A 21028-nucleotide genomic window follows, 5' to 3' on the forward strand; every position below is an offset into this window, starting at 1 on the left:
CAAATGTGACAATTTCCGAGGATGGGAATGGTAAATATATAGATTGGCTACCTCGCCATCGAACTTAAAATCGATCAGAACTGAAGAAAGATTCTGGTGCAAAGACATAACAACATGTCAAGGTCCATGCGTGAGTCACGATCGGGTAATTGTGAGTGGAGCATCAGCAGCATCTGCATCATTTCCATTCAGTTTTTAATTATTAATTAATAATTTAATTAAATACAGACTAAAATAAATTCACCAAATGGTTTCTTTAATTTCTCAAGCATTGGTTGTCCGAAAATAATAAATAGTTGTTTCAACAAACGAATAAAATCTTATTGGTTGGGATTACCAATTAGACTTATAATGTGCCTAAATTTTAGTTATCGAAACAATTTGATATACTGTTGTGCAGAACAAAAGTTGGTTGCTTTGACAAATTTTGTCAGTTATATTCTGGTAGTAGATGGGACCAAATAATTTGGTTGGCAAAAGAATTGGTTGGCACAACAAATTTGTTTTCTGTGTGTATATATTTAATTCTGTGATTGAAAGTATCATTTTCGTGATTGAAGAAGTTCCAATAAAAAAATTAATTGGATCAATTAATTTCGTGAGTAAATCAGAAAACATGTTCAGAACAAATTTTTTTCTGATATTTCTTATAGTGTACGATTGCGCTATTTTCTAAAAACCAACAACAAAACTATATGGATGAATGAATATGTGGGTTACATTAACAGAAAAAAAGTACATTCATAAGACAACAATTCGCGTTGTTGATCAATGGCCCATTAAATAGCGCCGGCATAAGGGTGTGTAAATTAAAAAAAAAATCCAATTTAAAAATAATTTCAAGTGTTGGAACTACAACCCATCCATTCTCCTCGAATATATCCACGATAGATAAAGATTTTGCAAACAATTTCTATTTCCTATATACAGACATGTGTATAACATTTGTTTTGTTTTTGCTTGCAAATAATAACCATTTTGGTTGTTGAGTCTTTCAATATTTCCCCATATATTCGAAAGTAAATTAAAATTTTTTTCTATCATATTGTGGATGTAAAGATTGTCATCGATTTCTGTTGTCGTAATTCATGCATACGGAAGTTCTAAGAATTAATTCTTAGTTTTATTGTAGTTAGTGAAAGAGAGAGGAAGAGAGAGAGAGAGAGAACGAAGTGGGTCGATAGATTTATGTTACATCACATTTCCTTTCTGTTGATAATGTAATAAAAAAATATTTAATTTTGCATAAATTAATCAAGACAGAAATATACGAGTTTTTATGGTGAGATTAATATGGTGTATCGTGCTGACTATTGATATGCATTATAAGCTTTACAGAGATATATAAGGAAGCTTTGTTAATAAATCGTGTAATGTTCATTATTTAAATATATGTTAAGGACTTTTCAGATGTATTCGAAATTGTTATCAGGTTTAGAGTTCAACAGATGCGACAGAAAATAAACGGAAACTGTTCAAAAATTTACTTACCATAATTTCTATGAAGCTTCATTCGAGCGCGTTAGGTAACCAACATTTAAACCAAAAACTGAATATTAACTTAGGTTAGGTACAGTGGCAGCTTGTTATTTTAGACTGGCATAGAATATAGACTGACCATTGTGATACCACAAGTGGTGAACTTCTCTCTTATCAATAAGTGCTGCCCATTTCGACCCATTTGGCATAATCCTTCATATTAGAAGGATTATGCCAACTACATTTGATTTAAAATAGAGAAATATTTATTAATAATATTTATAATAATTTTTTGGTTCAAAGAAATAATCTTAATATTAATTGATACATAAAATATAACTAAAATAAATTTTTATTAAAAATAATTTTTTATTAAAAAATTAATTGCATCCATTAATTTTTTAAATAGTTCAATTAATTTATTAAATGGATAAATTAGTGTTTTAAGCCCAATATTTTATTTTTTTTCTTTCATTTCATTGTTCAAAAGCAAAAATGTCGGAAATAATATTAAATTTTAAAATCAGATTAGATATATTCAAATTGCCTTGAATTATGGCCTTCAAACGGACGATAAAGCTATCACACGCTGCACGAAAGTAGATCTGCGATGTTTTGGCCGATCATCTCATTATCGACACTAAGTACTATCGGTGCCAACCAGATGAAAGATCCAATAGATTGAGGCTTCCATACCGTCTTTAGGACATTTTCGATAAAGTTCGAAATTTATATTGACCTGACCCCACAGCCGTCTAATATGAGAGAGGAGCGACGATCGACCGTTACTACGCCCACACCATTACCATTGACGGCGTTGGAGTCCTGTTGGCCAAGGTGTAAATTTTCAGCAGACTTGGCAAATAAAACCGAACATTTTGTTCTGCTCAATTTTGGCTTCTCATCGGAGAAAACCAAATTCGGTAACTGTCCACCTTCGTGCAAGCGGAGCAACTCCATGGCTCTTTTTGGTTAATCTTTTTGATGCATCGGTGAGCTCTTGCACTTTTTGGAACTTCACTGTCTTTAGTTCAACCTCATTTTTCAATAACTGTTGAATCCGATCTCGCGATATGTTTATCTCACGGGCAAGTTTTCTACAAAAACAAAATATTGTTTGTATCGTTCAAACATATTATGTTTCACCTTGGCGCATACACTGGTAGAAAAAATTTTCAACGACATTTGCTTTGTGTGGATATATTTTTAAGGCGCCAATTGGTTACTTCCATTCTTGTACTTGCAGTATACTCTCTAGGTTTCTCTTTCCAAACACTTATATGTTTATAGGCTATTTCTAAATTAATATATGTTTGCATCTAAGCATATTATATTTACAAACATTTTATGTTCCAAACATAATATGTTCTAACATATTAACATATATGTCCCAAACAGGTTATGCTAGTTTATGAACATTATATGCTTGCACTTAAAAATATTGTGTTAAAATATTTGAGTTCGAAACATATAATTTTTACACCCAATCATATGAAAAACAGTCTTTTTCGTCCGTGTATGAGGCATATAATCAGTGACAATAGAATGAAATATTCTAAAAATAAAATATGATTTAATTATACTCGGCTAAACAATGAACTCATTTATCACTTAAAACGGCCGCCCTCCATCAAGGTGATGCACTCTAGGTTTTTGCTTTTGCAGTTTTTTATTAATTACCTAGAAACCTACCTACTATGCGTATAAAAATATTGTTAACAAAAAATCTGACACAATATTTTAGCTATTATTTTAATTTTTTGTTATTGTCCCAAAAAAGAGTGTTTCCTCTATAGAAAAAAATATTTGAGTCACATGTTTTTCGCCTTTTTTGTTTAAAGCACACCCCCTTTGGCTAAATTTATTCTCGTGTTAGCCGTTTTTTTTTCACCATGAGCTTTTTTTTAATTTTGTATTTTGGTTAAATTTTTGTTTTTCTTTTTTTTTTTTTTTACAATGGCGGCGTGACGTTGATGATTCATTTCATGAAGTGGTGTATCGGTTGGTGGTTCAATTGTTTTTTTTTTTTTATTTTTTGGTTTCGGGGTGATCTTTTATGGTCACATGTTTCGGCTTTCATTGACCAAAAAGGAGAGAAAAAAATCCCAAAAAAAATGTGCAAAACTTAATTATCATTAATAATAAAGTTCGAAGAAACAAAAAACTCACGTTTAACCCCAAATGTGTGGATTTTGTTTTTGGTTCGGATTCCAAAAAATAAGAAACGGGTTTATTTGAAATAAAAGCCAAAGAGCACTGAAGATAAAGTATTCACTCTTATCAAACATCATCGTAAAATCAAACAAAGACTACCAACTGAAGCTACTTTGAAGTTATTTTGTTCTTGGATACTGTCTGACAGTCGGGGTCATTATTATTGGCAGTTAAATAGCCTACGGATATTTGTAACAAAAAATACGAAAACAAATCAGAGTGTAAAGCAAACGAAGCAATTTTGAAACACTTCTAATTCACAAAAAAAAAAAAGAAAAATAAGGAGTTGAAAATTGATTTGCGGTAAACATTTAAAATGTTATACAGGCACTCGAACAAAAACAAAAAGAGTTGACTTGGATGGAAAGACTTTGACCTTCATTTAAGTAATTTAGTATTGGTTCCCAGATTAATACATTAGAGCATATATTTAAATCCAAAGATTCATAATCGCAGTTCATTTCGAGATTATGTATTTCTTTCAATCGAAATCTTTTTCCTTAAGGAAATATTTCCTTGTTTCAGTGACAAACGACGTTAGATAAAATTCTCGTATTTTAATGATAAAAAATTGTATGCAAAGATTGTAAACCTTCTTCTTCTAAAAATTTATTTCTGTTATTCTGAAATTTGGCACAGATTCGTTTTTTTGGTCCAAGCTGGTCAAGTTCGAAGATGGTTTATATCGGTCCTAGTTTTGATATATTTCCCATATAGACCGATCGCCCGATTTCACTTCTTGGACTTCTAGACATCACAATTTCTATCCGATTTACCTAAAATTAAAAACTGAGGTATTTGGCTCCATAAATAGAAAATTTAATTTAAAATTCATAATATTGCTTAACATTTTTTCCACTAAATTTAAGAATCCTTGAAATTCACGTCCCTTCCTTACAGTCGTATGTCTTCAAAACAAAGAAAAAAGATTTTTGATTTAAAAAAAAATTCCTTAAATTACCTGAGAAAATGATTAAACATAAAAAAGCTTTAAATATAGGCTAATAATTATTTTGAGGAATTTGCATCTTGGCTTAATTTTTTTAATGAAGAATACATTTTTTACTTTGGAGTAATTATTATAATTAGAATTTTCAGAAAAAAATATTGACCTAATATGATGAAGGAAAGAAATTTATAGGATACGAAATTTACACAACCCAGCAAAAACTCCTATTACCAGGTATGAGTACAAGTATGCCTGCGCCAAATTGGTAACAACTTCCTCGTACATATATCAGCAGTAATACTTTTACACGTGCATGTCATTGGAGGAAAGTACTTCGGTGCAAGCATAGAAGCAGTCGAAAAATAATAGCTTTACCATAAAGATACACAAAAAGTGCGAACTCATCCCTGTTGTTTTGTAATCCAACACATTATACCACGCTCCACGGCATGGATCTATTCAATGATGTTATTGTGTAATATAAATTATGTAATATAAAACTTTAGGAAACAAGGGTATATTTTATTGGCATTATCTTTTCGCTACTATTAACGGTGCCCACTGTAGAGCCGAACCCGGACCTCAAGATAGGATTTTGATTACCGGTATTAATAGAAAGAATCACTTTTTGCCTACACAGGTTAGTTATTATTTTTAAATCCCATGTAAAACTGCAAGTAGTAACTTTTTGATTACCGGTATTACTGAAAGAATCACTAGTGCTTACCCAGGATTTGCTGGGAATATTAAGACAATTTTTTTAAAATAAAGGAATTTTAATAAGAATTGTTTTCCTTAAATTTATGACACGAATTTTTGAAATTGATTTTCTTCCGTTAAAGTCGTATTTCTTTAAAGGAAGGTACTTTACCCTTAAAGTAAAGAAAAACATTTTTTATTTAAAGCAATAATCTTTGACTTAGATATTGGATTCTTAGATTCAAGATAAAAAATCTTCAAAAATATGTTAATACTTATTTTGAGTATTTTGCATTTGCAAATGATTTTGCAAAATGGGCCTCAAAACCTGAATGAATTAGGACCCTAAAAAATTTTTATGTTTTTTGGGCCTAATTGGTATTATGAAAAAATTAACCGCAATAGTTCAAATGAAAATGAACCCCAAATTTCTTTTTGGGATTGTGCTTCGTTTTCAAATGGGGCCTATTTTTTATATAAGTGGCCGGCTTTCGGTTGGGGTTTAGACTTTATCCTATGAAAGTAGGCTAACGCGATTCCAATGTGGCATACGTTGCCGCAACTCATATTTAATTTTTTATCAAATAGGATTAATTTCCATACAGTCGTTTAAATCCAAAATGAAAATGGGCCCTAATTTTACTTTGGTGTCGATTTTCATGCTTCAGTTACAATTTGTTGGGGCTCATATTCATTATGAAACGTCGCCCCACTTTTGAGACCCTGTTTCATTTAAGTTTTGGGACTCATTTTCCTCGGGAATATTTTCATACCGCCTATATGGATCGTACAATAAAAAAAAGATTGTTATAATTTAAAATTAAAAAATAAAATTATGTTATAATTTAAAATTATGACATAAATTAACCTAACAACCAATTTATTTCTATTTCTTTCAACATCACCTACCTATTCACGAAAATTTTCTTTGTATATTTTCTGGCGCTTCAAGTGTTCAACTGAAAATGGGGAAATATAGTATGTGACTCGTAAACTCGTTTATTTAATGCTTCGACTTTTTATTAATTGGAATTGGGTTCGAAAACAAAAAAAATCACTATAAATTGAATTAACCCTTAAAGGCACACTGTATCTTTTAAGATACAAGCAGAAAACATTCTTACGTCTTAAAATTTTGACCAAATTCTATGAAATCAAGTTTTTTATATTTAATACATCATAACGCTATTTATAAAAAATATGTTTTTTTTCCGGAAAAATTTTTATACTTTTGAGTAATCTGCAGTCAAAATTAAAAATAAAATTTTGAACAAAAATTCAAAAAAACTACAAATTGGAAGTTAAATAATATTTGCCTTTATCTCTGGTAAATCTTATTTAACATCCAATTAAAAATAAAATTTTGACCAAAAAATCAAAAAAACTACAAATTGGAAGTTAAATAATATTTGCCTTCATCTCTGGTAAATCTTATTTAACATCCAATTTGTAGTTTTTTTGTAGTAATGTTGGTAAAAAACTGTGTAGTGTAAAAATATCTCTATTCTCTACTAAAATCAAATTGTTAATTTGTGAATAAAAACTTAGTTTAATGCGCACTGTATTTTTTAAGATCATTCACTATTTAAAAAAAATATATATTATATTATATATTATTTTCGGAGGAATTTGTAATCTTGTACATTTAAATTTTAAAAAGTATGGAATTGCGAGTGTGGGAGCAAAAACGATAGTGTCACTGCATGAAAACAATGGCAAATATATAACTACAGTGGCACAACGGTAACACTGGACCCCATTCATAGAAAATTTTCCTGTATTTATTTCCCTGTGACTTCTCAAAGAAATCTATGGAAAACTTTCCTTCTTATAGGCAAATATGAAAGACAATGCCTCTGTGCAGTAAGTGTCTAATAAAAAAATAATTTAAACTCAAAAATACAAAACACATAAATTGCTGAAAGTCATAAATAATTGCATTTTTTATAATAATTCTTAAGAAAACAAAAGCACATAATTAGACCATTTTGAAGTTATCACAAACCATAGAATTTATAATGACACAACGTTATGGGGTATAGAGACAACAGTGTTTGCTCTAAAAACACTTCTGATTCTAGGAAATTTAATAGTAATTCACAATTCTTCTATACTTGTATAAACCTGAAGTTGGTATTAAAAAAAAAATATACGCACTTGTTTATCATGTCGTATGATTAATATGAATTTTATAGAATTGTTTGTTTTCTCATTAATATGTTGCGGCCTTTATTGGTATTGACTCTTAAATAATATGGACTACTTTGACTTCATTGAGGCACCAAGCTATAGTGATGATGTAGTCATTTTCAAATTTATTACACATATTATAAATCAATTCTTTTTTAAATTAATACAAATTGGATTTTTTTGTTCATTATTGTTTGTCTGATGTTTGTCCTTATGTCTTTTGCTATTGTTGGTTGAGGTTTGCAATAATTTTTTTCCGTGATCTTGTTATGTGAAGTATTTGTGTTTTCTTTTGCATACTAATTTTAAAGCAATAAATTATTTTTGTGTGTATTTTTCAACATTAATTTATGGTCACTCATATGCCTTGTTGAAAATAAAAACATTTTTTTTTAGTTTTTAACATAATTTTCATTAAACACCACTTTCAATGTTATTCAAAACAAAAACATTTCCGTTTCCTTTCTTCCTTCCCCTTAGGCTGTAATATAGCTATTGATTTTCAAAAACAATGGAAATCACATGAATTAGAGTTTTATCAATGATCTTTATGCCCACTTATTACACTATTTATAGTCAAGCCAAAGCTTTAATCACACTTTTACTGGAGGGGCTAAGTTTAGAATTTATTTGTATTACTCATTCATCCGTGCCGTCCATCAATTCATTCATCCATACATTAAGACGTAATGTACTATATCACATTGAGATGAAAGGGACTAACTACATTCATATGAAATGCATTTTTGGTCTGCGTAATTTTTGTTTTATAAATAAAAAATATGCAAAATACGACGCAGTACATACACTGGATAAGATATACAGTGGGGGGAAATGGCAAAAAAAAAAAATTAAAACAAATCTTACATAAAAGGAGTAAAGATTGGTTAAAGACAGTTAACACGGCTATAAATGGCTTTTATATTATACGAGAAAAACATACGGAAAAACGAATAAATTAATATTTGTGTCTTAGCATAAAGTAAGCTAGACTTAAGTTTAAAGATAAAATCTTCGAATGCGGGCAAATTTTTTGTGATGTGCATTACTAAAAACTTTCTGGGTGCATAGAATATTACCACCCAGCAAACAAAAATTGGAAGTTGTTCTAAACGCACTTCCAAAAATGTCCTCCTAAAGATGTTCTTTATTTTAACTACGCAGAAACTTCTTTTAATTCAATTTTTATACCCTCCATCATAAGATGGGGGTATATTAACTTTGTCGTTCCGTTTGTAACACATCGAAATATTGCTCTAAGACCCCATAAAGTATATATATTCTGCGTCGTGGTGAAATTCTGAGTCGATCTAAGCATGTCCGTCCGTCCGTCCGTCCGTCCGTCTGTTGAAATCACGCTAACTTCCGAGCGAAACAAGGTATCGACTTGAAACTTGGCACAAGTAGTTGTTATCGATGTAGGTCGGATGGTATTGAAAATGGGCCATATCGGTCCACTTTTACGTATAGCCCCCATATAAAGGGACCCTCAGATTTGGCTTGTGGAGCCTCTAACAGAAGCATATTTCATCCGATCCGGCTGAAATTTGGTACATGGTGTTGGTATATGGTCTCTAACAACCATGCAAAAATTGGTCCTAATCGGTCCATAATTATACATAGCCCCCATATAAACCGATCCCCAGATTTGGCTTGTGGAGCCTCTAAGAGAAGCATATTTAATCCGATCCGGCTGAAATTTGGTACATGGTGTTAGTATATGGTCTCTAACATTCATGCAAAAATTGGTCGACATCGGTCCATAATTATATATAGCCCCCATATAAACCGATCCCCAGATTTGGCTTGTGGAGCCTCTAAGAGAAGCATATTTAATCCGATCCGGCTGAAATTTGGTACATGGTGTTAGTATATGGTCTCTAACAATCATGCAAAAATTGGTCCATATCGGTCCATAATTATATATAGCCCCCATATAAACCGATCCCCAGATTTGGCTTGTGGAGCCTCTAAGAGAAGCAAATTTCATCCGATCCGGCTGAAATTTGGTACATGATGTTGGTATATGGTCTCTAACAACCATGCAAAAATTGGTCCATATCGGTCCTTAATTATATATAGCCCCCATATAAACCGATCCCCAGATTTGGCTTGTGGAGCCTCTAAGAGAAGCATATTTCATCCGATCTGGCTGAAATTTGGTACATGGTGTTGGTATATGGTATCTAACAATCATGCAAAAATTGGTCCACATCGGTCCATAATTATATATAGCCCCCATATAAACCGATCTCCAGATTTGCTTGCGAAGCCTCAAAGAGAAGCAAATTGCATCCGATCCGGCTGAAATTTGGTACATGGTATTGGTATATGGTCTCTAGCAACCGTGCAAAAATTTGGTCCATACCGGTCCATAATTATATATAGCCCCCATATAAAACGTTCTCCGGTTCAAATTAGGAACGTGGTGTTAGGTATACGGTCGCTAACAACCATACCAAAATTGGTCCAATCACACAAAAATTGGTCCATATCGGTTCATAACCATGGTTGCCACTAGAGCCAAAAATAATCTACCAAAATTTTATTTCTATAGAAAATTTTGTCAAAATTTTATTTCTAGAGAAAATTTTGTTAAAATTTTATTCGGTTCATAATAAAATTTCCATCATTGTCAAAATTTTATTTCTATAGAAAATTTTGTTCAAATTTTATTCGGTTCATAATCATGGTTGCCACTCGAGCCAAAAATAATCTACCAAGATTTTATTTCTATAGAAAATTTTGTCAAAAGTTTATTTCTATAGAAAATTTTGTTAAAATTTTATTTCTGTAGACATTTTTGTCAAAATTTTCTTTCTATAGAAAGTTTTGTGAAAATTTTTATTTCTATAGAAAATTTTGTGAAAATTTTATTTCTATAGAAAATTTTGTTAATATTTTATTTCTGTAGAAAATTTTGTCAAAATTTTATATCTACTTTGTCAAACTGAATTATATACGTATTGGATCGATCTTTTTTGATTTAATATATACCACGTATGGACTTACATACAATTTAGAATATGGTGTTAGGAGGTTTTAAGATACCTTGCCATCGCCAAGCGTTACCGCAACTTAAGTAATTCGATTGTGGGTGGCAGTGTTTAGAAGAAGTTTCTACGCAATCCATGATGGAGGGTACATAAGCTTCGGCCTGGCCGAACTTACGGCCGTATATACTTGTTTTTAGTTACCTTTTCTAAAATGGGCTTTCAAGATCTCTCAATATGCAAAAATAAGACTTTATTTCATATTTACATCAGACGTTTAGTTGGTGATTTTCAACTTCTTCTGGTAATTTTTTATTTTAATATTTAGTCTTTGGTCATATTTTTGATTATTTTTAAATTGTGAAAAGCAACGGCACAGGAACACCACGACGTTAAACAAATATTCAAAATAATTAAAAAACTAAATTAAAATATTACATATGTTTTTCCTTATGACTACGATAACATAAGATTGAATGTAAACTGATTAATTGATTAATTTTAGAAAATTTTAACTAAACTGTATTAAAGACGCAGATGTCCCGCCGATTTCATAAAAATAATTAAATAATTTTCGCCAAGTTCAAGAAAATTTATTAGGCAAAATTATTATTTTTCACTTACTAAAGAAATTTTCGTAATTTGAAGGAAGAAATTGCAAAATGTTTTGTGCCATATGAAGTTCACGATATGCCCCTTATTGGGAAAATTATAAGAAATTCTAAACTATTTTTTGGAAGACACGAATTTAGTTCATCTTTATGCTTCATTTGCGTATAATTTTTTCCTCTATTTTCCGTAATAATCTCATGAATTAAAATACAATTTAATCGAGTGTAGAAAAATTGCGACAAGCGTTAAAATGGATTAAAAACCATAAAAATTATTTATTTGGCAAAATATCACAAAAGATTTTAATTCACATATGTCCATCCGTCCTATGACAAGTCCATGTCCAATTGATCGCTTCTGTGCCAATTTTGCACAACTTCCGGATCAAAAAAGAACATTTTTACTACTTTTTAGGCGACGGTTTTTTTGCTGGGTTCACTTTTTGTACCCCATTGTATTTTACGTCATATGAGACTGCACTAGCCCAGTGTCATCAGATTAATACTCATGCGGGTATCTTTGATTTGACTCGTGGTCTAATTTCAGCTGCTATCTTCAATATTCACATATATTGCATATAACCAATTGCATTATGATGTTTTAGTAGTAATAACAAAGCTCTGTCACTACTATTATCTTTCTTCTAAGTATTTGAATGATGGATAAACTTGGATGCCTGATGTCCTGATTTTGAAATGGAATAGGAATTGGATAAAATTAGAAAATTTTCCATGCATCCTACTTTCATTGCTATGTGATAATGCAGCAAAAGCACAGAAGCAAAATAAAAAGGGAACACTAGAAATTTTCTTTTAAATAATGCGATGTTTTCTATAAGTATATAGTTAAGCTATAAATTTAAGCTTTCTACGAAAATTTGATTAAATCAATACTACAAAAAGAAAATATGGATTGCTAAAGCCAATTCGAACATTATGAACGAATTTTATAAATAATTTTCATAAAAACTTTGAATATATTAAATATTTCATAACAAATATTTATTCACTCTAAATTGTATATATGTTAAAATTTGTGTAAAAAAATAAACATTTATATAGAAAATTTGAATTAAATGGAAATTTTATAGAAAATTTTATAATTTTGAAGATATTGCATAGACAATTTAAATTTTTGTATAAAATTTTAATGTATTCGGATGATTTGATTTTAATTTTTTTTTGTTCTTGTAGATCGTTTAATTGATAAATATAACTAATTTGTATGGTGAATTTTACATTTGACTCTGTTAGTCATTAATAATACCACCGTCTTAATAAGGTGAATGCAAAATTTATATAAAATTTGATTACCCGTGTAAAAATTGGTGGATCTGACCAGATATTACTAGATCTGCCGCCATATCTGATTAGATACGGTAGTATATCTAGGCAGATATGGTCAGATCCGAAAAATGGTAATATCTGATCAGATCTAATTCTAAAGGAGTTAGATCTGACCAGATCTCAAATTTGGCCCACATCTAATTATATCTAATCTGATATAATTAGATGTTAATATATCTAATTATATATAATTTTATCTACAAATTGTAACACTTCCCCGTTACATATAATATTACCCTATTTAATAAAACGAATTATATAATATAAATTATAAATTACTATTGAGATCGTACATTTTATGTATGTTATGTAACTTAAGTTTTAGATTTCATTAAAAACAAAAAACGAAAAAGTTAAACAATAGTGGTCTATTTACTACTTTTGTCGTTTGATCTCGCCAAGACGTTGGGACATTGCCCTCTCGACGTTTTTTTTCGATTGTGGCTCCCAATTCCGCTCTTTCGCAACCCGGAATCAAAAATCTAAAGACAGAAGAAGATTTATCAGTTAATTTGAAATTTATAGATTTGGTATAAGGGTATACTTACCAACAATAGCTTCTCTGGCCCTGTAATTTAGGGCAAAAACGGGTTCTAACTGTCTCTCCAAACCTTGTGCCCTTGGGGGTTGTCCAGTGAGGGTGGCTTTCTTAAGTACATTTCGTTTGAATACGCCTTCCAGCAACTTGCGAGCCACATGCGAAGCCTTGTGGGACGTCCCCAATGCCATGTTGTGAATGATGGCACGACAATATATGTTGTTCCCAAAACATATCATCTGTAAAGAAACAAAAATAAAATTACTTAATTATTCGTGGTTATTTTGAAATCATTTTATTCATTATTCCACAAAACATTTATATTTCTATCAAATCTTATCAACCTATGGATGGGAAGCATCCAGAGCATTGCAAAATATATAATTTTGTCTAAATTCATTGTTCCAAAAAAAGTAAAAGTAGGTCCAACAAAACACTTTTGACAACTATTAGATTTGCTCTTGATACTTACCTTTTCATCAAAATCAAAATCAAGAAACTCTCCTCATCATCACTACATTGGACGGATTGCTCTACCGTAATTTCTGGTAAAGCCTGGCTTTGTTTTAGAGCTTCTAGTTGATCCTCCGTCTCCCTTATTTTCTTTTGCAGAAGCTCAATTTCATTTTCCTGAAAGAAAAACCATTTATTTTTATATTTATATATAGATAATAACAAAACACAAAACTTACCTCGTCACTGGACGTAGTTATACGGTTTTTATGGTTTTTTTATTTGCATTTCATCAATATATAAAAATAGCAACAAAACAATAAACTTACCTTATCACAGCTTCTCTTACTCTTTTATCTTCCTCGAAAAATGAGAAGACATTAGATTTTTATATGAAATAAAAATATCAAACTCGCATTATCAAATATTTGATATATATTTTTTTTTTTCAAATTTAATAACACAGGCGTTGCTAATGGTGATAGTTATGGGGTGACATTTTTGAAAACAAAAAGACAGTTGTGTCTGAAAGTTAAGCATTTTATGAAGACACTTTAAAATGATATTTAAAAGGGTTTCATGAAACTGTCGCAACATATAAAGATTGTTTGGTTATGTTCACCACTTGTTTTGATGTGCGACCAAACATACGTGCTTGTAACCAAGTATATCACGTTAATATTCTCGTAACAAACACATTATTTTTAAACACAAACATATACAAATATTTTTTTATCCGTGTTACAGAACTGGTTCATGATTTAATGCGATATATATAATTAGATATGGTGCTATATATAGTATAAATAATTAGATATGATGTCATATATGAAGATATACAATTAGATCTTACCAGATATGACTGATATAAATAGATATAACAACATATATAATTAGATCTTGAATCAGATCTAATCATATATAACACTATACATAACATACCTCCGTAGATCTATTTATATCTACAACCATATCTGAGCAGATATAATTATATATACTTTGATATTATTAGACATGATTAGATCTCTCAATTTTTACACAGGTAATTTTAATTTGATTATTTATTTAAAATGAAAAACAGTAGTCAAAAAGTTTACTGGAACAGATGATCTTACCCATTTCTAGAGAATAAGAACAATATGAATAAGATTCGATTCTTCTCACCTATATTTGTATAAATAGGCAATTTGGATGGCAACAATTTCATTTGAATAACTTTATTTTCGATTTCATTGTCTATCGCTAGTCTGGAAATTAACATTTTTACGATCATTTTGTCTAGTATAGCAAATATATTTCGTGTGTCGATCAATGAATCACGTTTGTTGCCAACTGGTTTTTAATTAAAATACAAATTGTGTATGTTTAACGTTATTTGGAATATACTATTTTTTATTTTATTTTATTAATTAATGTCTAATGTATTTTTTCGATTTCATTAGGAATTCCAGAATCGTTAAACTCATTTGTGTTGACAATATAAATAAAATCTTACATCTGTTTCTATGAATAAATATTTAAATAATCGCTTGCAGATGAAAGAAAATTTATATGAAAAAATATTTAATAAAAACTTCTGTGGGATTTACGCAAATCATTAAGAATCTTTGTCCGTTTAAAATCATCAAGTCAACAATTTATTTCTTTCCTGAGAAACGAAATTTTAGCCAATTGTTTTTAGGCTAAGCTAAGTTCGTTGGGGACAAACATGGGAATGCGGTCCATAAACAAAGATTTATTTCCTTTTAGAGAACCAACTTTACCAATTTCGTGTGGGAGTAGATTTTTTTGCGCTTGAAATTATTAAAATTTTCTATGAATTTATTTATTTATTATAGAAAATTAAATTTTATTCGAATTATAATAACAAAATTATTTTTTTCGGATTTTCATTGACAATTTTAATTGAAATTCAAATTCGTATAAGTAATAAGAATTTTCACAGAAAAATATCATCTCTTTACATTTTACTCGAAAATATTAATGTATTCACAATTGTATAGAAAATACAAAAAATGTACTAAAAAAGTGAGTCCAACAAGAAAGCAAAAGTAGGTTAACCCTTTCACTACCGAAATAAACCCATCGCTAAAAATATTATTTTTTTTATTTATTTGCATTACCAGCATACAGGAAAAAATTGTAATTGTAAAATTTACATCAAATAGTTTAAGAGCTATATGAGTTTGTTCTAAAAACTTGATTTTGGTATTGCGAACAAATAGCCTTACGAAGTATGAGAAAAAATACAAAAAAAGAATTCGGAAAAATATCGGTTATAGTTCTTGTATGAATGTCCATTTACCAGAGACATACATTAGAAAAATAGTCTCAAAATTCCGTATTTTTCGTTTATACCAGTAAACGAAAGTTTATAAAAATGAATTTTTGGTGCTCACCAATACGGGAAATATTAGATTAAAGCCTCTATTTTAAAATCGAGAAATAAATCGAAACTAATTGGGGAAATAAAGTTTGTTGTCGTTTTTAAATGTCTTCCTAAATGGACATCGGTAGTCAAAGGGTTAATTCTAGAATTTTTTAACTAAAGTGCATTACAAACAAAGTGAATTACGATACAATAAATTATACGATACACAAAATAAATAAATATGTTTAGACAAAATCCACGAAAATGTATTTATTTGTTAAAGGAAATTTTTATTTTGAAGAAAAAAATTGGAGTTATTTAATTTTTTTCATTCGAATTATATAATTTTTTTGATTAGAATAGATTGCAGTATTTTAAATATATGGCAAGATTTGTGCCACATGGCACAAAAGTATTACCCAAAAAAATTAATTAATACATGTGTTATGGTTTTGCTTTATTTCATCACTTCCACACACAAATTTGTATAAAAAATTGAATTTGTTAAAATTGTTCATACAGTATCAAATTTTCCATAAAAAAAATCAAATTTTTGGTGTAAATTCGAATTTATTAATCATTTTTTGGAATAAATACGAATTAATAAAAATTTCAATAAAATATTTAATATAATTAAATTTTCTTATTAATATAATACAATTTTTTCCGTTAAAAATAATTTTTGTTTTATATAAAAGTTAATAAATTTCTATCTTTTATGGAATTTAGAGATTTTCAAATATATAGAAACATGGCTTACTATACAAAAGAATTATTGCCCAAGGAATTTAATTAATTCTTGTGCAATGGGTTTGATTTCCTCCAACATTTCCGCACACAAATTCAAAGATATTTAATTTTTCTGTAAAAGTTTTAATTTATTTGTTTTTAAAAATCCACACGCAAAACCCGAACATATTTAAATTTTCTATACAAAATAGAATTTTTCATTAAAATATGAATATATTTAATTTTTTTATAAATATACGAATTAATATTTTTTTTTTCAAAAACTAATTAAATTATTTCCTATAAAAATTGTTAAAAAAAGTCGATAAATTCCTAGCAATATTTTTTTTATACAAAATCTAAGTAATATGTAATTTTTTAAATTCGAATTCATAACGAAATTTTTAGATCCTGAAATATAAAGAAATATATATTCGAAAATATTTTCAAATAAAAAAAAATTCTATAAAAAAATTAATTATTTACATTTTCTATATAAAATCGAATTTTTCATACAAATATGAATATATTTAATTTTTTATAGACATACGAATTAATAAAATTTTCTGTAAACATAATTAAATTATTTCCTATAAAAATTGTTAGAAAAATCAATAAATTGTTAACATTTTTTTTTATACAAATATTTAATTTTTTAAATTCGAATTCATTACGAAATTTTTAGATTCTCAAATATATGGAAACATGTATTCGAAGATATTCAAATTTTCTATTAAAAAATACATATATTTACATTTTCTATACAAAATAAAATTTTTCATACAAATACGAATATATTTAATTTTTTACAATACACGAATTAATAAAATTTTCTATAAAAAATAAATACAATTAAATTTCCTAAAGCAAAAATTAAAAAAGTCAATAAATTCGCTACAAATGTTTTTTTATTTTATACAAAATCTAATTAATATATATTTTTTTAAAATCGAATACATTACGAATTTATACAAAATCTAATTAATATATATTTTTTTAAAATCGAATACATTACGAAATTTTTTAGATTCTTAAATATATTTATCACCTATAAAAATTCAGTTAATTCACGTGGTACGGTTTTGCTTTCTTCCAAAACTTGCACACACAAATTTGAAGATATTTAAAAAAATATTCCATACAAATTCGAATATATTTAAAATTCCTATAAAAAAATTAAAGCTATTAAATATTCTTATAATATTGGTCAAATTCTTTATTTTCCGTTGCTTTATACAAAATGTAATTAATTTTTGAATATATACGAATATTACGGTATTTTAAGATTCTCAAATATAAGGAAACCTATGTGGCACAATGTGCAAATGTATTACCCAAAAAATAATAATAATAAATAAATTCACATGCTATGGTTTTGCTTTCTTCCATGACTTCCATTGAAATCATAACACTAAAGTCAATAAACCTTATTTCATAAGTAAGTCTTTGGGTTCATTCAGTATGTGAGTGGCTGGCCCGGCTCAACAGTACAACCCATGTATTTATCTTCCATTAATTTATTCGATACTTGATTTTTTTTTCATCTCAATCTCCTTGTTTCCTGTGGATTTTGTATAATGATTTACTTTAATAATACAAAAAGACTTGACTACGACTTGAAATTATCATAAGACAGTAAAAACGATAGGTGTTTAAAAAATATGGTCATCACTTTCTGTCTGCTTATATTCTTTCTGCAAATATTTTATTGTAATTTGACGCCTTCTCAAGGAGGCCATAAAGGCCAATAAAAATAATTGGTGGTATGTACAATAACGAGAACTGAATGTCGGAGGAAGCAAATTTCATAAGAACTTAAAAAAGAGTTATTATAAATTGATTTCAATTTGAGACAGAATTATGATCGGTAAACGTTCATAACTTTGTTCGTTAATATCGATAATACCTTGGGAGGATTGGGTAATTGTATGTAATGGACTTAAATAGGTGCCAAATTTCTCTAAATAAAAAGTAGCATACTTTTCGTTATTAAAATAAAATTCTTATTCTTCGAAGAATTTATTGATGGCGTTGTTTTCTCCATAGGAGTAAGATAATTAAGCCGTAAATACTGAAAGTAAATAGGATTTTTTCATATAGAAATGAAATTTTGACCAAATTTCCTATAGAAATGAAATTTTGACAAAATTTTCTATGGAAATGAAATTCTGAAAAAATTTCCTATAGAAATGAAATTTTGACAAAATTTCCTATGGAAATGAAATTCTGACAAAATTTCCTATGAAATTTTGATAAAATTTTCTCTAGAAATGAAATTTAAACAAGTATATACAGCACTAAGTTCGGCCGGGCCGAATCTTAAATACCCACCACCATGAACCAAATATTAGGGTTTCCTTTGAAATTTCAGGAGGGCTTGAGGACACTTCCCGAAGATAAATTTAAAGATTTCACCTATGAGGACTATATCAGATTCTGGATTTATAAGAACCATTTTTGTTTGAGTTTTAGAGGAATCATTAACATCTCTTGTAAGTGTGCAAGAAAATTATAAAATAACGTCTTGATTTGAAATCTTAAATCTGTGGAAGTAAAATCTGGAAATTTTACATTGAGTTTCAAGCAATTTGGACCAAATGGACCGATAAAAACTTAATCCGATACACGTTTTTCTGAGCCTAAAATACCAGAATATTTAAAATTTCAGGCAAATCAGATAAAAACTACGGTTTCTAGAAACCCAAGGAGTTAAATCGGGAGATCGTTCTTATGGGGGCTATACCAAAACATGGACCGATACTCACCATTTTTGGCACACCTCTTTATGGTCATAAAATACCTCTAGATTTCAAATTTCAGGCAAATTGGATAAAAACTACGATTTCTATGAACCCAAATCGGGAGGTCGGTTTATATGGGTACTATATCAAAACCTGGACCCATATAGCCCATCTTCGAACTTGACCTGCCTGCAGGCAAAAGACGAGTTTGTGCAAAATTTCAGCAAGTTTGCTTCATTATTGAAGATGTAGCGTGATTACAACAGACAGACGGACATAGTTATATCGTCTTAGAAATTCTCCCTGATCAAGGATAGTATATATATCCTATATAGTCGGAAATCGATATTTCGATGTGTTACAAACGGAATGACAAACTTATTATACCCCCGTCACCATTCTATGGTGGTGGGTAATATTATAAAATAATATCCTATAGAAATGAAACTTTTACAAAATTTTCTATAGAAATGAAATTTTGAAAACAATTTTCTATAGAAATGAAAATTTTAAAAAAATTTCCTATAGAAATGAAATTTTGACAAAATTTCCTATGGAAATGAAATTTTGGAAAAAATTTCCTACAGAAATGAAATTTTGAAAAAAAAAAATTCCTATAGAAATGAAATTTTGAAAAAATTTCCTATAGATATGAAATTTGGACAAAATGAAATTCTGACAAAATTTCCTATAGAAATGAAATTCTGACAAATTTTCCTATAGAAATGAAATTTTGACAAAATTTCCAACAGAAATGAAATTTTTACAAAATGCCCTATAAGAATAAAATTTTGAGAAAATTTCTATAGAAATGCAATTTTGAGAAAATTTCCCATAGAAATGCAATTTTGAGAAAATTTCCTATAGAAATGAAATTTTGCCAAAATTTCCTATAGAAATGACATGTTGCCAAAATTTCCAATAGTAATGAATTTTTCACCACATTCCCTCTAGAAATGAAATTTTGGCAAAATGAAATGAAATTTTGATCAAATTTCCTATAAAAATAAAACTTTGATAAAATTTCCTATCAAAACCAAATTTTCGACAAAATTTCCTGTAGAAGTAAAATTGTATATTAAATTATTGTCGTAAACAAAAAATTAATTAAAATATAAATTTTCTGATTCATTAACTAACTGACTTTTTTCACTTTTCGTCTTTTTACAGATTTATTATCATGTCGCCAGGTCTTGAATATTCTCACAATGCTCGGCTTTATGCTGAACTATGCGCTTCGAGTAAATCTCACCATAGCTATTGTGGCAATGGTAAGACCAACAGTAGATGATAGTGCAGTTGCCAAAATTGTCAATACCAATTCCACAATTGCAAGCACGACGATTTACAATAACAGCAGCAGCAGTAGCAGTTTAAAAATTGACGACGACGATGAACGTTTCCCTTGGGACACATATCAACAGAATTTTGTTCTGGGATGTTTCTTCTGGGGTTACATTCTTACAGAGTTACCTGGTGGCCGCTTGGCTGAATTAATTGGTGGACGTCGTGTTTTTGGACATTCCATGTTGTGGGCCAGTTTATTAACATTGATCACACCTTTGGCGGCAAACCTCCATTATGTGTTGCTAATAATTGTTCGAGTTGTTTTGGGCTTTATGTTGGGTGCAACATGGCCTGCAATTCATCCTGTAGCCGCAGTGTGGATTCCACCAAATCAGAGATCAAAATTCATGTCTAATATGATGGGTAA

The 21028-nt window shown here is 29.1% G+C and overlaps 1 protein-coding gene across 2 annotated transcripts in view; it reads left to right on the forward strand.

The window, feature by feature from the left end:
- The window catches only part of LOC142226920 (sialin), a 101196-nt gene that overhangs the window by 72409 nt on the left and 7759 nt on the right, over positions 1-21028 (forward strand). For both annotated transcript variants that reach the window (XM_075297172.1, XM_075297171.1), the window contains exon 3: positions 20485-21024. In XM_075297172.1, the coding sequence (XP_075153287.1) occupies positions 20485-21024 (540 nt within the window). The remainder of the gene's footprint in view (positions 1-20484; positions 21025-21028) is intronic.

Source organism: Haematobia irritans, chromosome 2 (genome assembly GCF_050003625.1).
Source record: "Haematobia irritans isolate KBUSLIRL chromosome 2, ASM5000362v1, whole genome shotgun sequence".
Taxonomy (NCBI): domain Eukaryota; kingdom Metazoa; phylum Arthropoda; class Insecta; order Diptera; family Muscidae; genus Haematobia; species Haematobia irritans.